The sequence below is a fragment of the Heterodontus francisci genome, chromosome 1 (genome assembly GCF_036365525.1).
Source record: "Heterodontus francisci isolate sHetFra1 chromosome 1, sHetFra1.hap1, whole genome shotgun sequence".
Lineage (NCBI taxonomy): Eukaryota > Metazoa > Chordata > Chondrichthyes > Heterodontiformes > Heterodontidae > Heterodontus > Heterodontus francisci.
This window is the reverse complement of record NC_090371.1, coordinates 169,951,365-169,966,692: the sequence shown is the minus strand read 5'-3', so window position 1 is coordinate 169,966,692 and position 15,328 is coordinate 169,951,365. Positions and strand designations below refer to the sequence as shown.

Genomic DNA, 15,328 nt, shown 5'->3' with positions numbered 1-15,328 from the left:
ATCAATTATTTTTCCTACTACTGATATTAAACTAACTATAGTTCCCTAGACTTGTTCTACCTCCCTTTTTAAATCTCGATATAACATTAGTGTTCTGGCACTGTTCCTTTTCCTAGTGATTTTTTAAATATACATTTAATAGTCAGTACCTCTGCTATCTCTTCCATTTCTTGCTATCTGACCTCGTCAGCAGACGTGGTCTCTTCAGACTACTAGAAAAGATCGGATGTCCACCAAAGTCTTCAGAAGAAGGAATTTTCCTCCACACAAGATCAGGGGGCAGGTTGTTCAACCATGCCCGTCTAAGAGCAAAGACCAAAGTACGGAAAGTCCTCATCAGGGAACTCCTCTTTGCTGACGATGCTGCTTTAACATCTCACACTGAAGAGTGTCTGCAGAGTCTCATCGACAGGTTTGCGGCTGCCTGCAATGAATTTGGCCTAACCATCATCCTCAAGAAAATGAACATCGTGGGACAGGACGTCAGAAATGCTCCATCCATCAATATCGGCGACCACGCTCTGGAAGTGGTTCAAGAGTTCACCTACCTAGGCTCAACTATCACCAGTAACCTGTCTCTCGATGCTGAAATCAACAAGCGCATGGGAAAGGCTTCCACTGCTATGTCCAGACTGGCCAAGAGAGTGTGGGAAAATGGCGCACTGAAGCAGAACACAAAAGTGCGAGTGTATCAGGCCTGTGTCCTCAGTACCTTGCTCTATGACAGCGAGGCCTGGACAACGTACGTCAGCCAAGAGCGACGTCTCAATTAATTCTATCTTCGCCGCCTCCGGAGAATCCTTGGCATCAGGTGGCAGGACTGTATCTCCAACACAGAAGTCCTTGAGGCGGCCAACATCCCCAGCTTATACACACTACTGAGTCAGCGGCGCTTGAGATGGCTTGGTCATGTGAGCCGCATGGAAGATGGCAGGATCCCCAAAGACACATTGTACAGCGAGCTCGCCACTGGCATCAGACCCACCGGACGTCCATGTCTCCGCTTTAAAGACGTCTGCAAACGCGACATGAAGTCCTGTGACATTGATCACAAGTTGTGGGAGTCAGTTGCCAGCGATCGCCAGAGCTGGCGGGCAGCCATAAAGGCGGGGCTAAAGTGTGGCGAGTCGAAGAGACTTAGCAGTTGGCAGGAAAAAAGACAGAAGCGCGAGGGGAGAGCCAACTGTGTAACAGCCCCGACAAACAATTTCTTCTGCAGCACCTGTGGAAGAGTCGGTCACTCGAATATTGGCCTTTATAACCACTCCAGGCGCTGCTTCACAAACCACTGACCACCTCCAGGCGCTTACCCATTGTCTCTCGAGACAAGGAGGCCAAAGAAGAGAGCCTCTGCTATCTCTTCCAAAGCATCTTTGATATGCACGGATGCAATCTGTCCAAACCAGGGGCTTTATCCTTGCCAAGTTTGATTAGTTATCAATTACATCCCTTTTTGATCTCTTTTTTACCACAATGTTCGTTTCCCTAGTAAATAACTGAGATTTCTGCTATGCCACTGTCATTACCTGCAAGTTTATTTTATGCATCCCTTAGTAGCCATGTCCCTATTCAATTTTTTCTTGTGTTATATTTGTGTCTGTAGAATATTTCATTGTTTTATATTCCTTGATAAAATTTTGTAGATTCCCACTGCCTTTCCAATTGTTTTGACTTCTTTCCTAACCTAATGTTTCCTTTTGTCATCTTCTCCTTTGCTGTCTGTTTACTTAGTGTTATGCTATTATTTTTAGTTTTAATTTTGCTATGTTTATATACATACATCCATGGGGTTTTATTATTGGCTAATTTGTTCCTTTCATTCAAAAGGAATCATTCACATGAAAACATGTACTTTTATGGTGCAAGAAGGAAGTGTGATTCACTTGCAAATTCAGACAAATCAAATACCAGTCTTATGGTATCAAAAAACAACCTAATTTGCATTTACATACAAATATCCACCCCTAATAATTTGTGTGCGCTTTCTGTTTCTCAGTCAAAACCAGTAAGCCAGGTAGAAACTAGTACAAAAATACATGCAGTAACAGTCTTGGGTATAGGTGGCAATGTGGAGTGTTTGGATTTCAAAGGAGTCCATCTATCAGCCCCAGCTGAGTGTTTTACAAAAATCACATTGTTCCATCCACTGATCCCAGCAAAATCTAAACTATATGATCTACATACAGATACATGTGCTTTTCGCCCCACGACTTGCAATACAATTGCAGCATGATAGGCTGGAGGGAGAAGCATAGAACTATTACAGAATCATAGAAACTTACGGCATAGGAGGCGGACATTTGGCCCATTGTGCCACTGCTGGCCAAAAGAGCTATTCAGCTGAATCCCACTTTCAGCTCTTGGTTCCTAACCTTTTAGGTTACATGAAGAAAATTTGAATACAAGAATATCTGAAAAAACTTGGCCGTGTTCCTTATAGAAACAAAGAGTGAAAATGGCCAAAGAGCAGAGCAGAACACAGCATTCGTTCAGATAAAAAATCAGGTTAAATGTGATGCAACACAAGGTCCTTACCTTTACCAGAGCTAAAAACCTGTCCAAAATAGTGACGGCAAGAGAAAGTGTTTCTGGATAAAAGTGAAATTTGCTGTTCAAATCAGCCAGCCATTGAATCACCTCATCCCGCTGTGCTGGAGAGACATCTGTATCCTCGAGAGGCAAACAGAAACCAGTTGTTAAGAGGATATCCATACAGATACTAGCTTACAAAAAGTTTCTCACAAACCTTCTCCCTCAGTCTCAGCAGTAATCTGAAATCGACCTGGTCAATGACTGCCCAAACAGAAAAATTGTCTTTCCCTAAAAGCTTTATCAAAGAGCTTCATAATTTTAACATCCTCTTAATCCCCTCAACTCCAGCAGAAATAGTTCCAGTATCTCAAGTCTCTCACCATTCTGGTGAAACAATGTTGTCTACTCCCTATGGTTTTCATGTGCTTTGTGTAATGGGGGACCCGAAACTGCACACGCTATACTCGGTTTTGGATAAATGTAATCTTTAACTCTTGTACTCTATACTCTAAAACCCTGTTACTATACTTTTTAAAGGCTTTATCTGCCTGCACTTGCATTTCAGGAAATCAGTTGAACCACTAAGTCAATTTCTTCATCTATATTGGTCATTGTTGTTCCACTAAATGGAGATTTCCACTCCTTGACCACTCAATGTCCTTCTGAAGTTCTACACTATCATAGAGTCAGAGTTATACAGCACAGAAACAGGCCCTTCAGCACCCAACTAGTCTAATCCCATATCCCTGTACTTGGCCCATAGCCTTGTAGGCTATGATGTTTCAAGTGCTCATCTAAATACTTCTTAAATGTTGTGAGGGTTCCTCCCTCTACAACCTCTTCAGGCAGTATCCTCCTCACAGTTCATAATGCTTCCAAGTTTTGTATCATCCACAAACTTTGAAATTGCGCCCTGTACACCAAGGTCTAGGTCATTAATATACATCAGGAAAAGCAAGGGTCTCAACACTGACCTCTGGGGAGCTCCACTACAAACTTTCCTCCAGCCCGAAAAACATCCATTAACCACTAGCCTTTGTTTCCTGTCACTCAACCAATTCCTTATCCATGTTGCTACTATCCCGTTTATTCCATGAGCTATAACTTTGCTCACAAGTCTGTTGTGGCACTGTATCAAATGCCTTTTGGAAGTCCATGTACACCACATCAACTGCACTGCTCTCATCAACCTTCTCTGTAAACTCTTCAAAAAAAAACTCCAAGTTAAACTTTCTCTTAAGAAATCCATGCTGGTCTTCTTCAATTAATCCACATTTGTCCATGAGACTATTAATTTTGTCCCAAATTATGCTTTCTAGAAATTTCCTCACCAGTTAAACTGGAGAAGTTAAACTGACTGGCCTGTAGTTGCTGGGCTTATCTTTACACCCTTTTTTGAACAAGGGTGTAACATTTGCAATTCTCTAGTCCTCTGGCACCAACCCCAAGTCTAATGAAGACTGAAAAATTATGGTCAGTGCCTCCGCAATTTCCACTCTCACTTCCCTCGCTATCCTTGGATCCATCTCATCCGACCCTGGTGCCTTAGCCACTTCAAGTACAGATAGCCTATCCAATACCTCCTCGTCAATTTCAAACCCTTCTAGTGTCTAAATTACCATCTCTTTCACAATTGCCTGGGCTGCATCTTCTTCCTGAGAAAAGACAGTTGCAAAGTATTCATTTAATACCTCAGTTATGCCCTCTGCCTCCATGTGCAAATCCCCTTTTTGGTCCCTAATCAGCCCCACTCCTCCTTTTACCATCCTTTAAATATTTTTACATCAATAATACTTTGTGATTCCCTTTTATATTAACTGCCAGTCTCTTCTCATACTCTCTCCTTGCTTCTCTTATTTGCTTTTTCAATTCCTGACTCTGTGGTTCTCCACACACACAACACCCACTCTCTGTGGATTCCCCCTTCTAACTCTGACCCTCCCCCCCCCCCACTCCCCCTCTCTCTCTCCTCCCCCCCCCCACTCCCCCTCTCTCTCTCCTCCCCCCCCCACTCCCCCTCTCTCTCTCCTCCCCCCCCCCCACTCCCCCTCTCTCTCTCCTCCCCCCCCCCACTCCCCCTCTCTCTCTCCTCCCCCCCCCCACTCCCCCTCTCTCTCTCCTCCCCCCCCCCCACTCCCCCTCTCTCTCTCCTCCCCCCCCCCCACTCCCCCTCTCTCTCTCCTCCCCCCCCCCCACTCCCCCTCTCTCTCTCCTCCCCCCCCCCACTCCCCCTCTCTCTCTCCTCCCCCCCCCCACTCCCCCTCTCTCTCTCCTCCCCCCCCCCACTCCCCCTCTCTCTCTCCTCCCCCCCCCCACTCCCCCTCTCTCTCTCCTCTCCCCCCCCACTCCCCCTCTCTCTCTCCTCCCCCCCCACTCCCCCTCTCTCTCTCCTCCCCCCCCACTCCCCCTCTCTCTCTCCTCCCCCCCCACTCCCCCTCTCTCTTGCTCTCCACCCCACTCTCTCTCTCTTGCTCTCCACCCCACTCTCTCTCTCTTGCTCCCCACCCCACTCTCTCTCTCTTGCTCCCCACCCCACTCTCTCTCTCTTGCTCCCCACCCCCACTCTCTCTCTCTTGCTCCCCACCCCCACTCTCTCTCTCTTGCTCCCCACCCCCACTCTCTCTCTCTTGCTCCCCACCCCCACTCTCTCTCTCTTGCTCCCCACCCCCACTCTCTCTCTCTTGCTCCCCACCCCCACTCTCTCTCTCTTGCTCCCCACCCCCACTCTCTCTCTCTTGCTCCCCACCCCCACTCTCTCTCTCTTGCTCCCCACCCCCACTCTCTCTCTCTTGCTCCCCACCCCCACTCTCTCTCTCTTGCTCCCCACCCCCACTCTCTCTCTCTTGCTCCCCACCCCCACTCTCTCTCTCTTGCTCCCCACCCCCACTCTCTCTCTCTTGCTCCCCACCCCCACTCTCTCTCTTGCTCCCCACCCCCACTCTCTCTCTCTTGCTCCCCACCCCCACTCTCTCTCTCTTGCTCCCCACCCCCACTCTCTCTCTCTCGCTCCCCACCCCCACTCTCTCTCTCTCGCTCCCCACCCCCACTCTCTCTCTCTCGCTCCCCACCCCCACTCTCTCTCTCTCGCTCCCCACCCCCACTCTCTCTCTCTCGCTCCCCACCCCCACTCTCTCTCTCTCGCTCCCCACCCCCACTCTCTCTCTCTCGCTCCCCACCCCCACTCTCTCTCTCGCTCCCCACCCCCACTCTCTCTCTCTCGCTCCCCACCCCCACTCTCTCTCTCTCGCTCCCCACCCCCACTCTCTCTCTCTCGCTCCCCACCCCCACTCTCTCTCTCTCGCTCCCCACCCCCACTCTCTCTCTCTCGCTCCCCACCCCCACTCTCTCTCTCTCTCGCTCCCCACCCCCACTCTCTCTCTCTCGCTCCCCACCCCCACTCTCTCTCTCTCGCTCCCCACCCCCACTCTCTCTCTCTCGCTCCCCACCCCCACTCTCTCTCTCTCGCTCCCCACCCCCACTCTCTCTCTCTCGCTCCCCACCCCCACTCTCTCTCTCTCGCTCCCCACCCCCACTCTCTCTCTCGCTCCCCACCCCCACTCTCTCTCTCGCTCCCCACCCCCACTCTCTCTCTCTTGCTCCCCACCCCCACTCTCTCTCTCTTGCTCCCCACCCCCACTCTCTCTCTCTCTTGCTCCCCACCCCCACTCTCTCTCTCTTGCTCCCCACCCCCACTCTCTCTCTCTTGCTCCCCACCCCCACTCTCTCTCTCTTGCTCCCCACCCCCACTCTCTCTCTCTTGCTCCCCACCCCCACTCTCTCTCTCTTGCTCCCCACCCCCACTCTCTCTCTCTTGCTCCCCACCCCCACTCTCTCTCTCTTGCTCCCCACCCCCACTCTCTCTCTCTTGCTCCCCACCCCCACTCTCTCTCTCTTGCTCCCCACCCCCACTCTCTCTCTCTTGCTCCCCACCCCCACTCTCTCTCTCTTGCTCCCCACCCCCACTCTCTCTCTCTTGCTCCCCACCCCCACTCTCTCTCTCTTGCTCCCCACCCCCACTCTCTCTCTCTTGCTCCCCACCCCCACTCTCCCTCTCTTGCTCCCCACCCCCACTCTCCCTCTCTTGCTCCCCACCCCCACTCTCCCTCCTGTGATTTGTCAGTTTTTTTAATAACAAAATCATGCTGTATGTTTCACAGCTGACAGTCGCTGACGGTGGGAGCAGCAGTTTCCCAACTTTGGGCAGATTCAGGGTTCGGTGGCTTTTTAAACCGTCAGATCCCGCTGAAAACCCCCAAATCTGCCCCAAGTTGGGAAACCGCAGTTCCCGCGTCAGCACCTGTCAGCTCTGAAACTGACAGATTTTTTTTTGAAAGCCAGTCTGAAAGACGACGACAATGGAAAATTTTTCATCTCAAGTGCATCTGCAGGCCGGTTGGAAATCTTTGGTGGGCCTGATCCTGGCCGGCGGGCTGTATATATTGCACAACCCTGGGATAAACTGTCACTTAGAAAGGCACAGATTAACCAAGGATAGTCAACATGGATTTATTAAGGGAAGGTTATGTCTGACTAACTTGACTGAATTTGTTGAGGAAGTAACGAGGAGGATTGGGAGGGTAGTGTTGACGTGGTCTACGTGGATTTTAGCATGGCTTTTGACAAGGTCCCACCTGGCAGACTGGTTAAAAATAAAGCCCATTGGATCCAAGGGAATGCAGTAGCAAGTTAGATTCAAAATTGACTCAGTGGCAGGAAACAAAGGGTAATTGCTGACGGGTGTTTTTGCGACTGGATGGGTCCCCTGCTTTTTGTGGCATATATTAATGTTATGAATGTAAATGTAAGGGGAATGATCAAGAAGTTTGCAGACGACACAAAGATTGGCCACGTGATTGACAGGAAGGAGGATAGCTGTAGCCTAGTTTCCCAGATATGCTATGGAAATCAACAGCAGGGCATCTTAAATTTTTTCTGCACATTTTCCTTGTAACAGTCAACCAGACTAACAGGCTGGTTGTCTGTCATACAGAAAAGTAGCTGGGGAGCAGACGTCAGTTAAGTTGGATATCACTTTGGTTGGTGGGCAATTGTTATTGCACGGAGGTAAGCTTGTTGGGCCTGGAAGAAACAAAATTTCCTGCCCTTCCTGATCCACAAGCAGTGCAATAAAAGGCATTTAGCTCATAGATCTGGCCTTTCTCACCTCCTTTTACTTGCTGGGATTACCAAGGCCAGGGAATCCCAGCCTCAAGTTAAAAATAAAAATGCATGCAACCTTCTTCAAAAGTTTGTGAGTGACCCATCTCTTAACAGCAGATTGGTGACCCGCCCTCCGATCCACCTCCATTAAAACCGGAAGTGGGCGGGTTGGGATCAGTTGAGATTTTAAAAGGTTTACCTTTCCAGCTGCCCCCAAGTCACCTGTACTTGGGAATTAAACCGATCCCCTCTCTCCCCACAGATGTAAAATATTTCACATACTTTTCTTACTTGGTCAGAAAAAACCTGGAAGGTTTAAACAGTTCTGCACACTCAGGTCATGAAGAAAAATACAAACTTGATCTCTTGGAGCTTTCAAACAGGGGAAGAGAGTCTAATATAACATGGAGGCTAAGCATTTTATCTACTTCTGCCCCAAAACACTCTAGCCATCTTTTGATTTTACAGGAGCATGTATGGACCAGGGCCAAAAGGAATCCTCGGTATATTTTAGTCTGCTTTTTATTTGGAGTCTGCCTGGAGTAAAATGAGTGCAAAAAGAAAAATGCCGCCTTTTGATTTTGAGATTAACATGGAATTTTCTTTTTTAGATGCTCCCAGACCATGTTTGCTCTGAACCAATAATTATACGTATTTTCTTTTTATACTGGGATGGTTGGAGAAACCATTTGAGTGTAAAAATGTGAGAGTCAAAATTGAGTTGTTGACATGTATTATCTTGTGATAGGGACAACCACCTACAATAACAATGTCTTCATACTGTTTGAGTAACTGAAAATAGAGACATGTTGTCGAAGCTTTTCGTATTGCACTCACCAGGACAATCGCAAGAATAACCAATCTAAGGGAGAACAACAACTTATACTGCATAAGAGTGTGCTGGTTGGTTGGCAAGTGAACTCTGGTAGAGGGGTTGCCATGGGGAATGCACCATGCAACGCCTCTACCAGAGTTCATTTGCCAACCAATCAGCACTCTCTTCTTATGCAGTATAAGTTTTTATTTTTCATTTTTAAATACTCAAGTACTTCCCTTTTTCAGTTTTTCCTCAAAATGTGCTTTTCCTTCATGCAAACATGATTTTTTTCCCTTAAGACTAATAAACAATGTTAGAACTAGGATAACAGGCAGCTAACAAGAAGTTATAACAATTCAGTTAATTTTTTTGAAGACATCATAAACCCAGTCTAATGTCTCTAAGTTTCACTATTATGCAGTGATTGCTACACATTGTAAAGAGGCTCTGATATCGGTAAAGAGTCCATAATAGCGTGTGATTTAGACGTTTAGGATATCATGACTGATACCGAAAGTAAATTACTAAACAACAAACCATACATTAATTGTACTTATTCTGAGATAACTGCATTATTTCTTTTATAATTAACTAGATTAGTAGTTGATTAATTAACAATCATTTGTTATCCTTCAGAGTCTTAGTTGCAAGAAGTGCACTGGTTATTGCTGTCTGCTACCAAAGCAAAAAAGACAAATGTGAGATCAGATCAAACATGATGAGCTCCACTTTAATTTTTTAGTTAACATATACATGGGTATTATATAAGGTGTAATTTTATATTGGTTAAATAGCCATCACCAGATCTAAATGGATTATCAAGCATTGTAGGGCCTCACTCTCCTCTCCCAAAACATCCCACTGCTCCAGGATTATTCAGAACAACAAAGATGACCCAAGGATTCTTCTATCCACTAATGATAGTCTTCTGAAAACTCTCACCTGTGCCCCCTCCACTCTCGCCTCCATTAATGTTTGAGAAGCTCATAGGTTCCTTTGTCAGCAAGATCGAGACCCTCCATTTACGTATGGAGATGGGTAATAGGAATGGATAATAAATGCTGGCCTTGCCAGCGACGCTTACATCCCATTAATGAATACAAAAATCCATTCACGCGCCTCTGCTACTTCCACGCTATACCCTTACCCACCAAGCCAAATATCCCTCCAGGGTTCCCCGTCTTAGCCCCGATCCTGCATCTTTCTCTTGCTTCTCTATTTCCCTTTATGCCCTCTCTAAGCTCGTCTTATCCGTTATTATTCACCTCCTACTCCCTTCCTCCAATTCCCACTAAACTGCTGACCATCCAACTTCCATTCATGGGCCCATTGTAAATAGTATCATCTTGGTTACTACCTCCTTTCCAAAATCACCGTCATTACTTCCCCCAAATACCACCATGCTTTTGGTCGTGCCTTGGGATGTTTCTCTTTGTTAATGGCTCTATTTAAATGTTAGTTGTTGCAATCAAATCCTGGGCATCAAACAAACAATCTCAATCCCTCTATTCATGCCGAAAAACATCATCTGAACTCTTTGATGAAATCAGTTTTGTCATTACCCCGTGGCATCGGCTATTCTTTGTGAACACTATGCTGGTCTACACGGACTATACTCTATAGATACTCTTCAGAACCCTTCTCCTGAAGGGTCACTGACCTGAAACGTTAACTCTGCTTCTCTCTCCACAGATGCTGCCAGACCTGCTGAGTATTTGCAGCATTTCTTGTTTTTATTTGATTTCCAGCATCCGCAGTATTTTACTTTTATCTTGAAAAGCAGTTGTTTTGGTGATGAAGAGGAGACTGCACGTCTGAAATTTACCAGCATAGTTTATAAGCAATTAGGAAGGCAAATGGTATGTTAGAACATAAGAACTAGGAGCAAGAGTAGGCAATTCAGCCCTTCGAGCCTGCTCCACCATTCAATAAGAGCATGGCTGATCTCATCTTGGCTTCAACTCCACTTTCCTGCCCATTCTCCATAACCCTTCAACCCATTACTAATTAAAAAACTGTCTATCTCCTCCTTAAACTTACTCAATGTCCCGACATCCACTGCACTCTTGGGTAGTGAATTCCACAGATTCATGGCCCTTTGAGAGAAGTAATTTCTCCTCATCTCTGTTTTAAATCTGCTATCCTCAAACTAAGACCTCTTGCTCTAGATTGCCCCACAAGTGGAAGCATCCTCTCTATGTCTACGTTGTCAATCCCCTTAATGATCTTGTATACCTCAATTAGGTCTCCTCTCATTCTTCTAAACTCGAGAGAGTAAAGGCCTAAACTGCTCAATCTCTCATCATAAAACAAGCCCCTCATCTCTGGAATCAATCTAGTGAACCTCCTCTGAACTGCCTCCAATGCAACTACATCCTTTCTCAAGTAAAGGGGCCAAAACTGTACGCAATACTCCAGGTGCAGTCTCGCTAATGCCTTATACAGTTGCAGCAACACTTCCTACTTTTATACTCTATTCCTTTAGCAATAAATGCCAAAATTCCATTTGCCTTCCTTATCACCTGCTGTACCTGCAAACTAGTTTTCTGCGATTCATGCACGAGGACACCCAGATCCCTCTGCACCGAAGCACTCTGACGTTTCTCTCCATTTAGATAATAATTTGCCTTTCTATTCTTCCGATCAAAATGGATAACCTCACACTTATCCACTTTAAAATCCATCCAAAAGGGATAGGTCAATAGAAATTTAGTGGCAGACATTTAAGGGGATATTTCAGAATACACAGAATGGATACATTTCAACAAGTGAGAAAAATACCAAGGGAGGACCCACCATCCGTGGTTAACTAAAAAAAAAATAAACAGTATCAAACTTAAAAAGCATATAATTGCACCAAGATGTGTGGCAGGCCAGAAGATTGGACGGAATATTTTGTTTAAAAATGACAGATTAATAAGGGAAAAATTAGAGTACGAGACAAAGCTAGCTAGAAATATGAAACAGTTTGTTAATTTTTTAATATCTGTAGAAACTTTTACTGAGCACTGGTCCTATAGAAAGTGAGGAACCGTTCCGAAGAAGGGTCACTGACCCGAAGCATCAACTCTGCTTCTCTTTCCACAGATGCTGCCAGACCTGCTGAGTGGTTCCAGCATTTCTTGTTTAGCTTAACATCTGTCTTGGGGAAAATGTTAGAAGCTATTAAAGATGTTATAGCAGGGTACTTAGAAAAATTCAAGGTAATCAGGCAGAGTCAACATGGTTTTGTGGAAGGGAAATCATGTTAACCAATTTACTGGTGCTCTTTGAAGCAGTAACTTGTGCCGCAGGGATCAGTGCTAGGGCCTCAACTTTTTACAATTTATATAAATGACTTGGATGAAGGCACAGAAGGTATGGTTGCTAAATTTGATGACACAAAGATTGGTAGGAAAATAAGTTGTGAAGAGGACACAAGGAGGCTATAAAGGGATAGATAGGTTAAATGAGTGGGTAAAGATCTGGCAAATGGATTATAATACGGGAAAATGTGAAATTGTCCATTTCAGCAAGAAAAATAAAAGCATATCTAAATGGGAAGAGATTCTGGAGCTCGAAGATGCACAGGGATCTGGGTGTCCTAGTACATGAATTGCAAAAGGTTAGTAGGAAGCTAATAGAATGTTATCATTTATTATGAGGGGAATGGAATACAAAAGTAGGGGAGGTTTTCTTCAGTTATACAGGGCATCGGTGAGACCACATTTGGAGTACTGTGTACAGTATTGGTCTCATTTATTTAAGGAAGGATGTAAACACATTTGAAGCAGTTCAGAAAAGGTTTACTAGACTAATACCCGGAATGCGCAGGTTGCCTAATGAGGAAAGGTTGGACTGGGCTAGGCTTGTATCTGCTGGAGTTTAGAAGAGTAAGAGGTGACTTGATTGAAACATAAGATCCTTCAGGATCTTGACAGGGTGGATGTGAAAAAGGATGTTTCCCCTTGTGGGAGAATCTAGAACTAGGGGTCACTTATTAAAAATAAGGGGTCGCCCATTTAGGACAGATGAGGAGAAATGTTTTCTGAGAGTCGTGAGTCTTTGGAACTCTCTTCCTCAAAATGCAATGGAAGCAGAGTCTTTAAATATTTTTAAAGGCAGAGGTAGATAGATTCTTGATAAGCAAGGGGGTGAAAGGTTATTGGGGGTAAGTGGGAATGTGGAGTAGAGGTTAAAATCAGATCAGCCATTATCATGAATGGCAGAGCAGGCTTGAGGAGCTGAGTGGCCTACTCCTGCTCCTAATTCGTATGTTCACATGCCCACCCGTCTTTCCCCAAACATATCAATGTTATTGCTTAAACAAAACTATAATCTTGGACCCAAGGTCTTGGCATTACATATGATGGTAACTAAAACTTGCAATCTAAGTAGGTCATGTTTTGAACTAGTGTTGTACTTGTAGTTCAGTGACCTTGTTAGCTGTGCAGTTGAATGATTTTATTTTTCCCATAAATTAGATCAGTTTATCAGGTCACAACTGGCCATGCCCAATTAATTTCAGACTCTGAGCACTGATTTACAGGACATGATTAATACACTAGATCTAGCATATGAATGGAAAATGCATAGATGTTTTAAATATTCAACGTAGAAATATTTCTACCATTGACTGAAGCCCAAAAGTGTGAAGTTCAGTACAACTTTTCAGAGAAATTTACTAATGCTTAATAATGAAACAAAGCATCTGCACAACTTTTAGAAAACAACCAAGAACTGCAGCTTGCCACTGAAGACAGATTTTGCTTGATCCATGCACAGCAGCATTCCCTCAGTACACTTAAGATACATACACAATCATTGTCTGACATGCTTCAAAAATTCCCAGAGTAGATTTTTTTTTTGAACATCAGTTCAGATGTTGCAGTCATCGTCCACATATTTTCCCCCAAAATACTGACAGCATTTACAAAAAAACTGGTATACACCTCTCAATCAGCTAGCTCCCCTCCCTCCATTGGTTCACCAATGTCCTTTTTAGGGAAGAAAATCTGCAGTCATTACCTGGTCTGGCCTACATGCGACTCCAGATCCACAGCAATGTGGTTAACTCTTAACTGCCCTCTGAAATGGCCAAGCAAGCCACTATGTTGTCAAGGACAATTAGGAATGTGCAAATGCTGGCCTTGCCAGTGATGCTAACATCCCATGAAAGAAAATAAATTAACATAGTATTGTGGTGCACCAACACCATGAGGAAATTATATGCTTTAGAACCCTTAATTATAAATACTACCTACCCTGCATTCTATTTTAAGGTTAACAGATCCCCTTCAGAATTTGAGAAGATATTTTTAGAAGATGGTTTTACATGGAGAACCCAGCTAACTTTTTTTTAATAATCAAGCAGGATTTGTACTAGCAGTGTAACTGTTCACACCCTTTGAAGAACATATCCACATTCATTCCCACTTTATCCCAGCAATTAAAATGCACCAATGAATTTTGTTTGAAAAGTGCATACATTTCCAAGAGCTTCATATAGTCTATCATTGCATTGCTCAATTAGATTTGTGTAATACAATAAAATAGTTACCGAATTGGTTAGGTATTTTGGCACATACACCTTCCACATCTGTTCTTCCCTAGAGACTGCTTTCTCCAAAAGGACGGACAGCCTCTGGCTCTCCAAGGATCCTGAAAACTTCATGATACCCCTTGGATATACCAACCTCCCAAATGGATACAGCTACCTGCAAATTAAGAACAAAAATTGAATCCAGATTAAAATTTAGTTTGCGCACTGGCATAGAACTGATTTGTACTAAACAAAAAAAAACTTGCATTTATATAGCTCCTTTCAAAATCACAGGACTCCCAAAACACTTTACAGCCCATGAGGTATTTTTGAATTGTAGTCATTGTTGTACGATAGGAAACCCAGCAACCAATGTGCCCCCAGCAAGCTTCCACAAACAGCAATGTGATAATGACCAGATAACATGTTGTTGCGATGTTGTTTGAGGGATAAATATTGGCCAGGACACTAGGGATAACTCCTCTGCTCTTCTTCGAAATAGTGCCATGGAATCTTTTACATCCACCCAGGAGAGCAGATGGGAACTCGGTTTAGGATCTCATCTGAAAGATGGCACCTCCAACAGCGTAGCTCTTCCTCAGTACTGCACCTGAGTGGCAGCCTTGACTATTGTGCTCAAGTCCTGAACTGGGACTCTAACACAGAACCAGCTAAATCCAAGGCGAGTGTTACCAACTGAACCACAGCTGATACACAAACTCTATGATGGTCCACCATCACAGTAAAGCAGTTTAAAAAGTTTCAAGACAGATTTATCCCAATAATAATTTATAGTGACATTCTGCTGGTTTTAATTATCTTCCCTTCCTTCTCGTCTGAAGCCACAGAAGCATGACCTACAGGTAGGCAGAACATTTCCCAAATCACTCATTATCCTCTACTGGGAGCACTGGAGCCTATCTGATCACTGTTGGCAGAGGAGGGGGAAGGAGGGGTGCAACACCATACCTGAGCCTGATATGTTCCCCATCCAATATTCACCCATTCCCAGCAGGAATTAAAGTGGGGGAGGGGAAATTCACCATAGTTCCTGTACCTCATTGTGATCCAAAAGGATAATGAGGACAAGCACATCACCTCTAGCATGATCCCGATGGCAATGCGCTAACTCCACAGAAATAAGGAACTGAACCTGTAATCTTTAGTCTGTCACTCCCCTACTCAGTGGGCAAACCTGCCAATCAAGACAGCCCTTTCAATCATTTCTAAATAGTTACAACTTTAGTTAGTGAATTTCTACCAGCAATTAAATAGAGGCATAGAGATATACAGCACCG

The 15,328-nt window shown here is 44.8% G+C and overlaps 1 protein-coding gene across 2 annotated transcripts in view; it reads right to left on the bottom strand.

Annotated features, from left to right (window-relative positions):
- The window catches only part of ccni (cyclin I), a 33,392-nt gene that overhangs the window by 12,838 nt on the left and 5,226 nt on the right, over positions 1-15,328 (bottom strand). For both annotated transcript variants that reach the window (XM_068038312.1, XM_068038303.1), the window contains exons 2-3: positions 14,049-14,205; positions 2,536-2,670 (exon numbers count right to left, since the gene is read on the bottom strand). In XM_068038312.1, coding sequence (XP_067894413.1) covers positions 2,536-2,670; positions 14,049-14,162 — 249 coding nt within the window. In that variant the 5' untranslated portion in view covers positions 14,163-14,205. The remainder of the gene's footprint in view (positions 1-2,535; positions 2,671-14,048; positions 14,206-15,328) is intronic.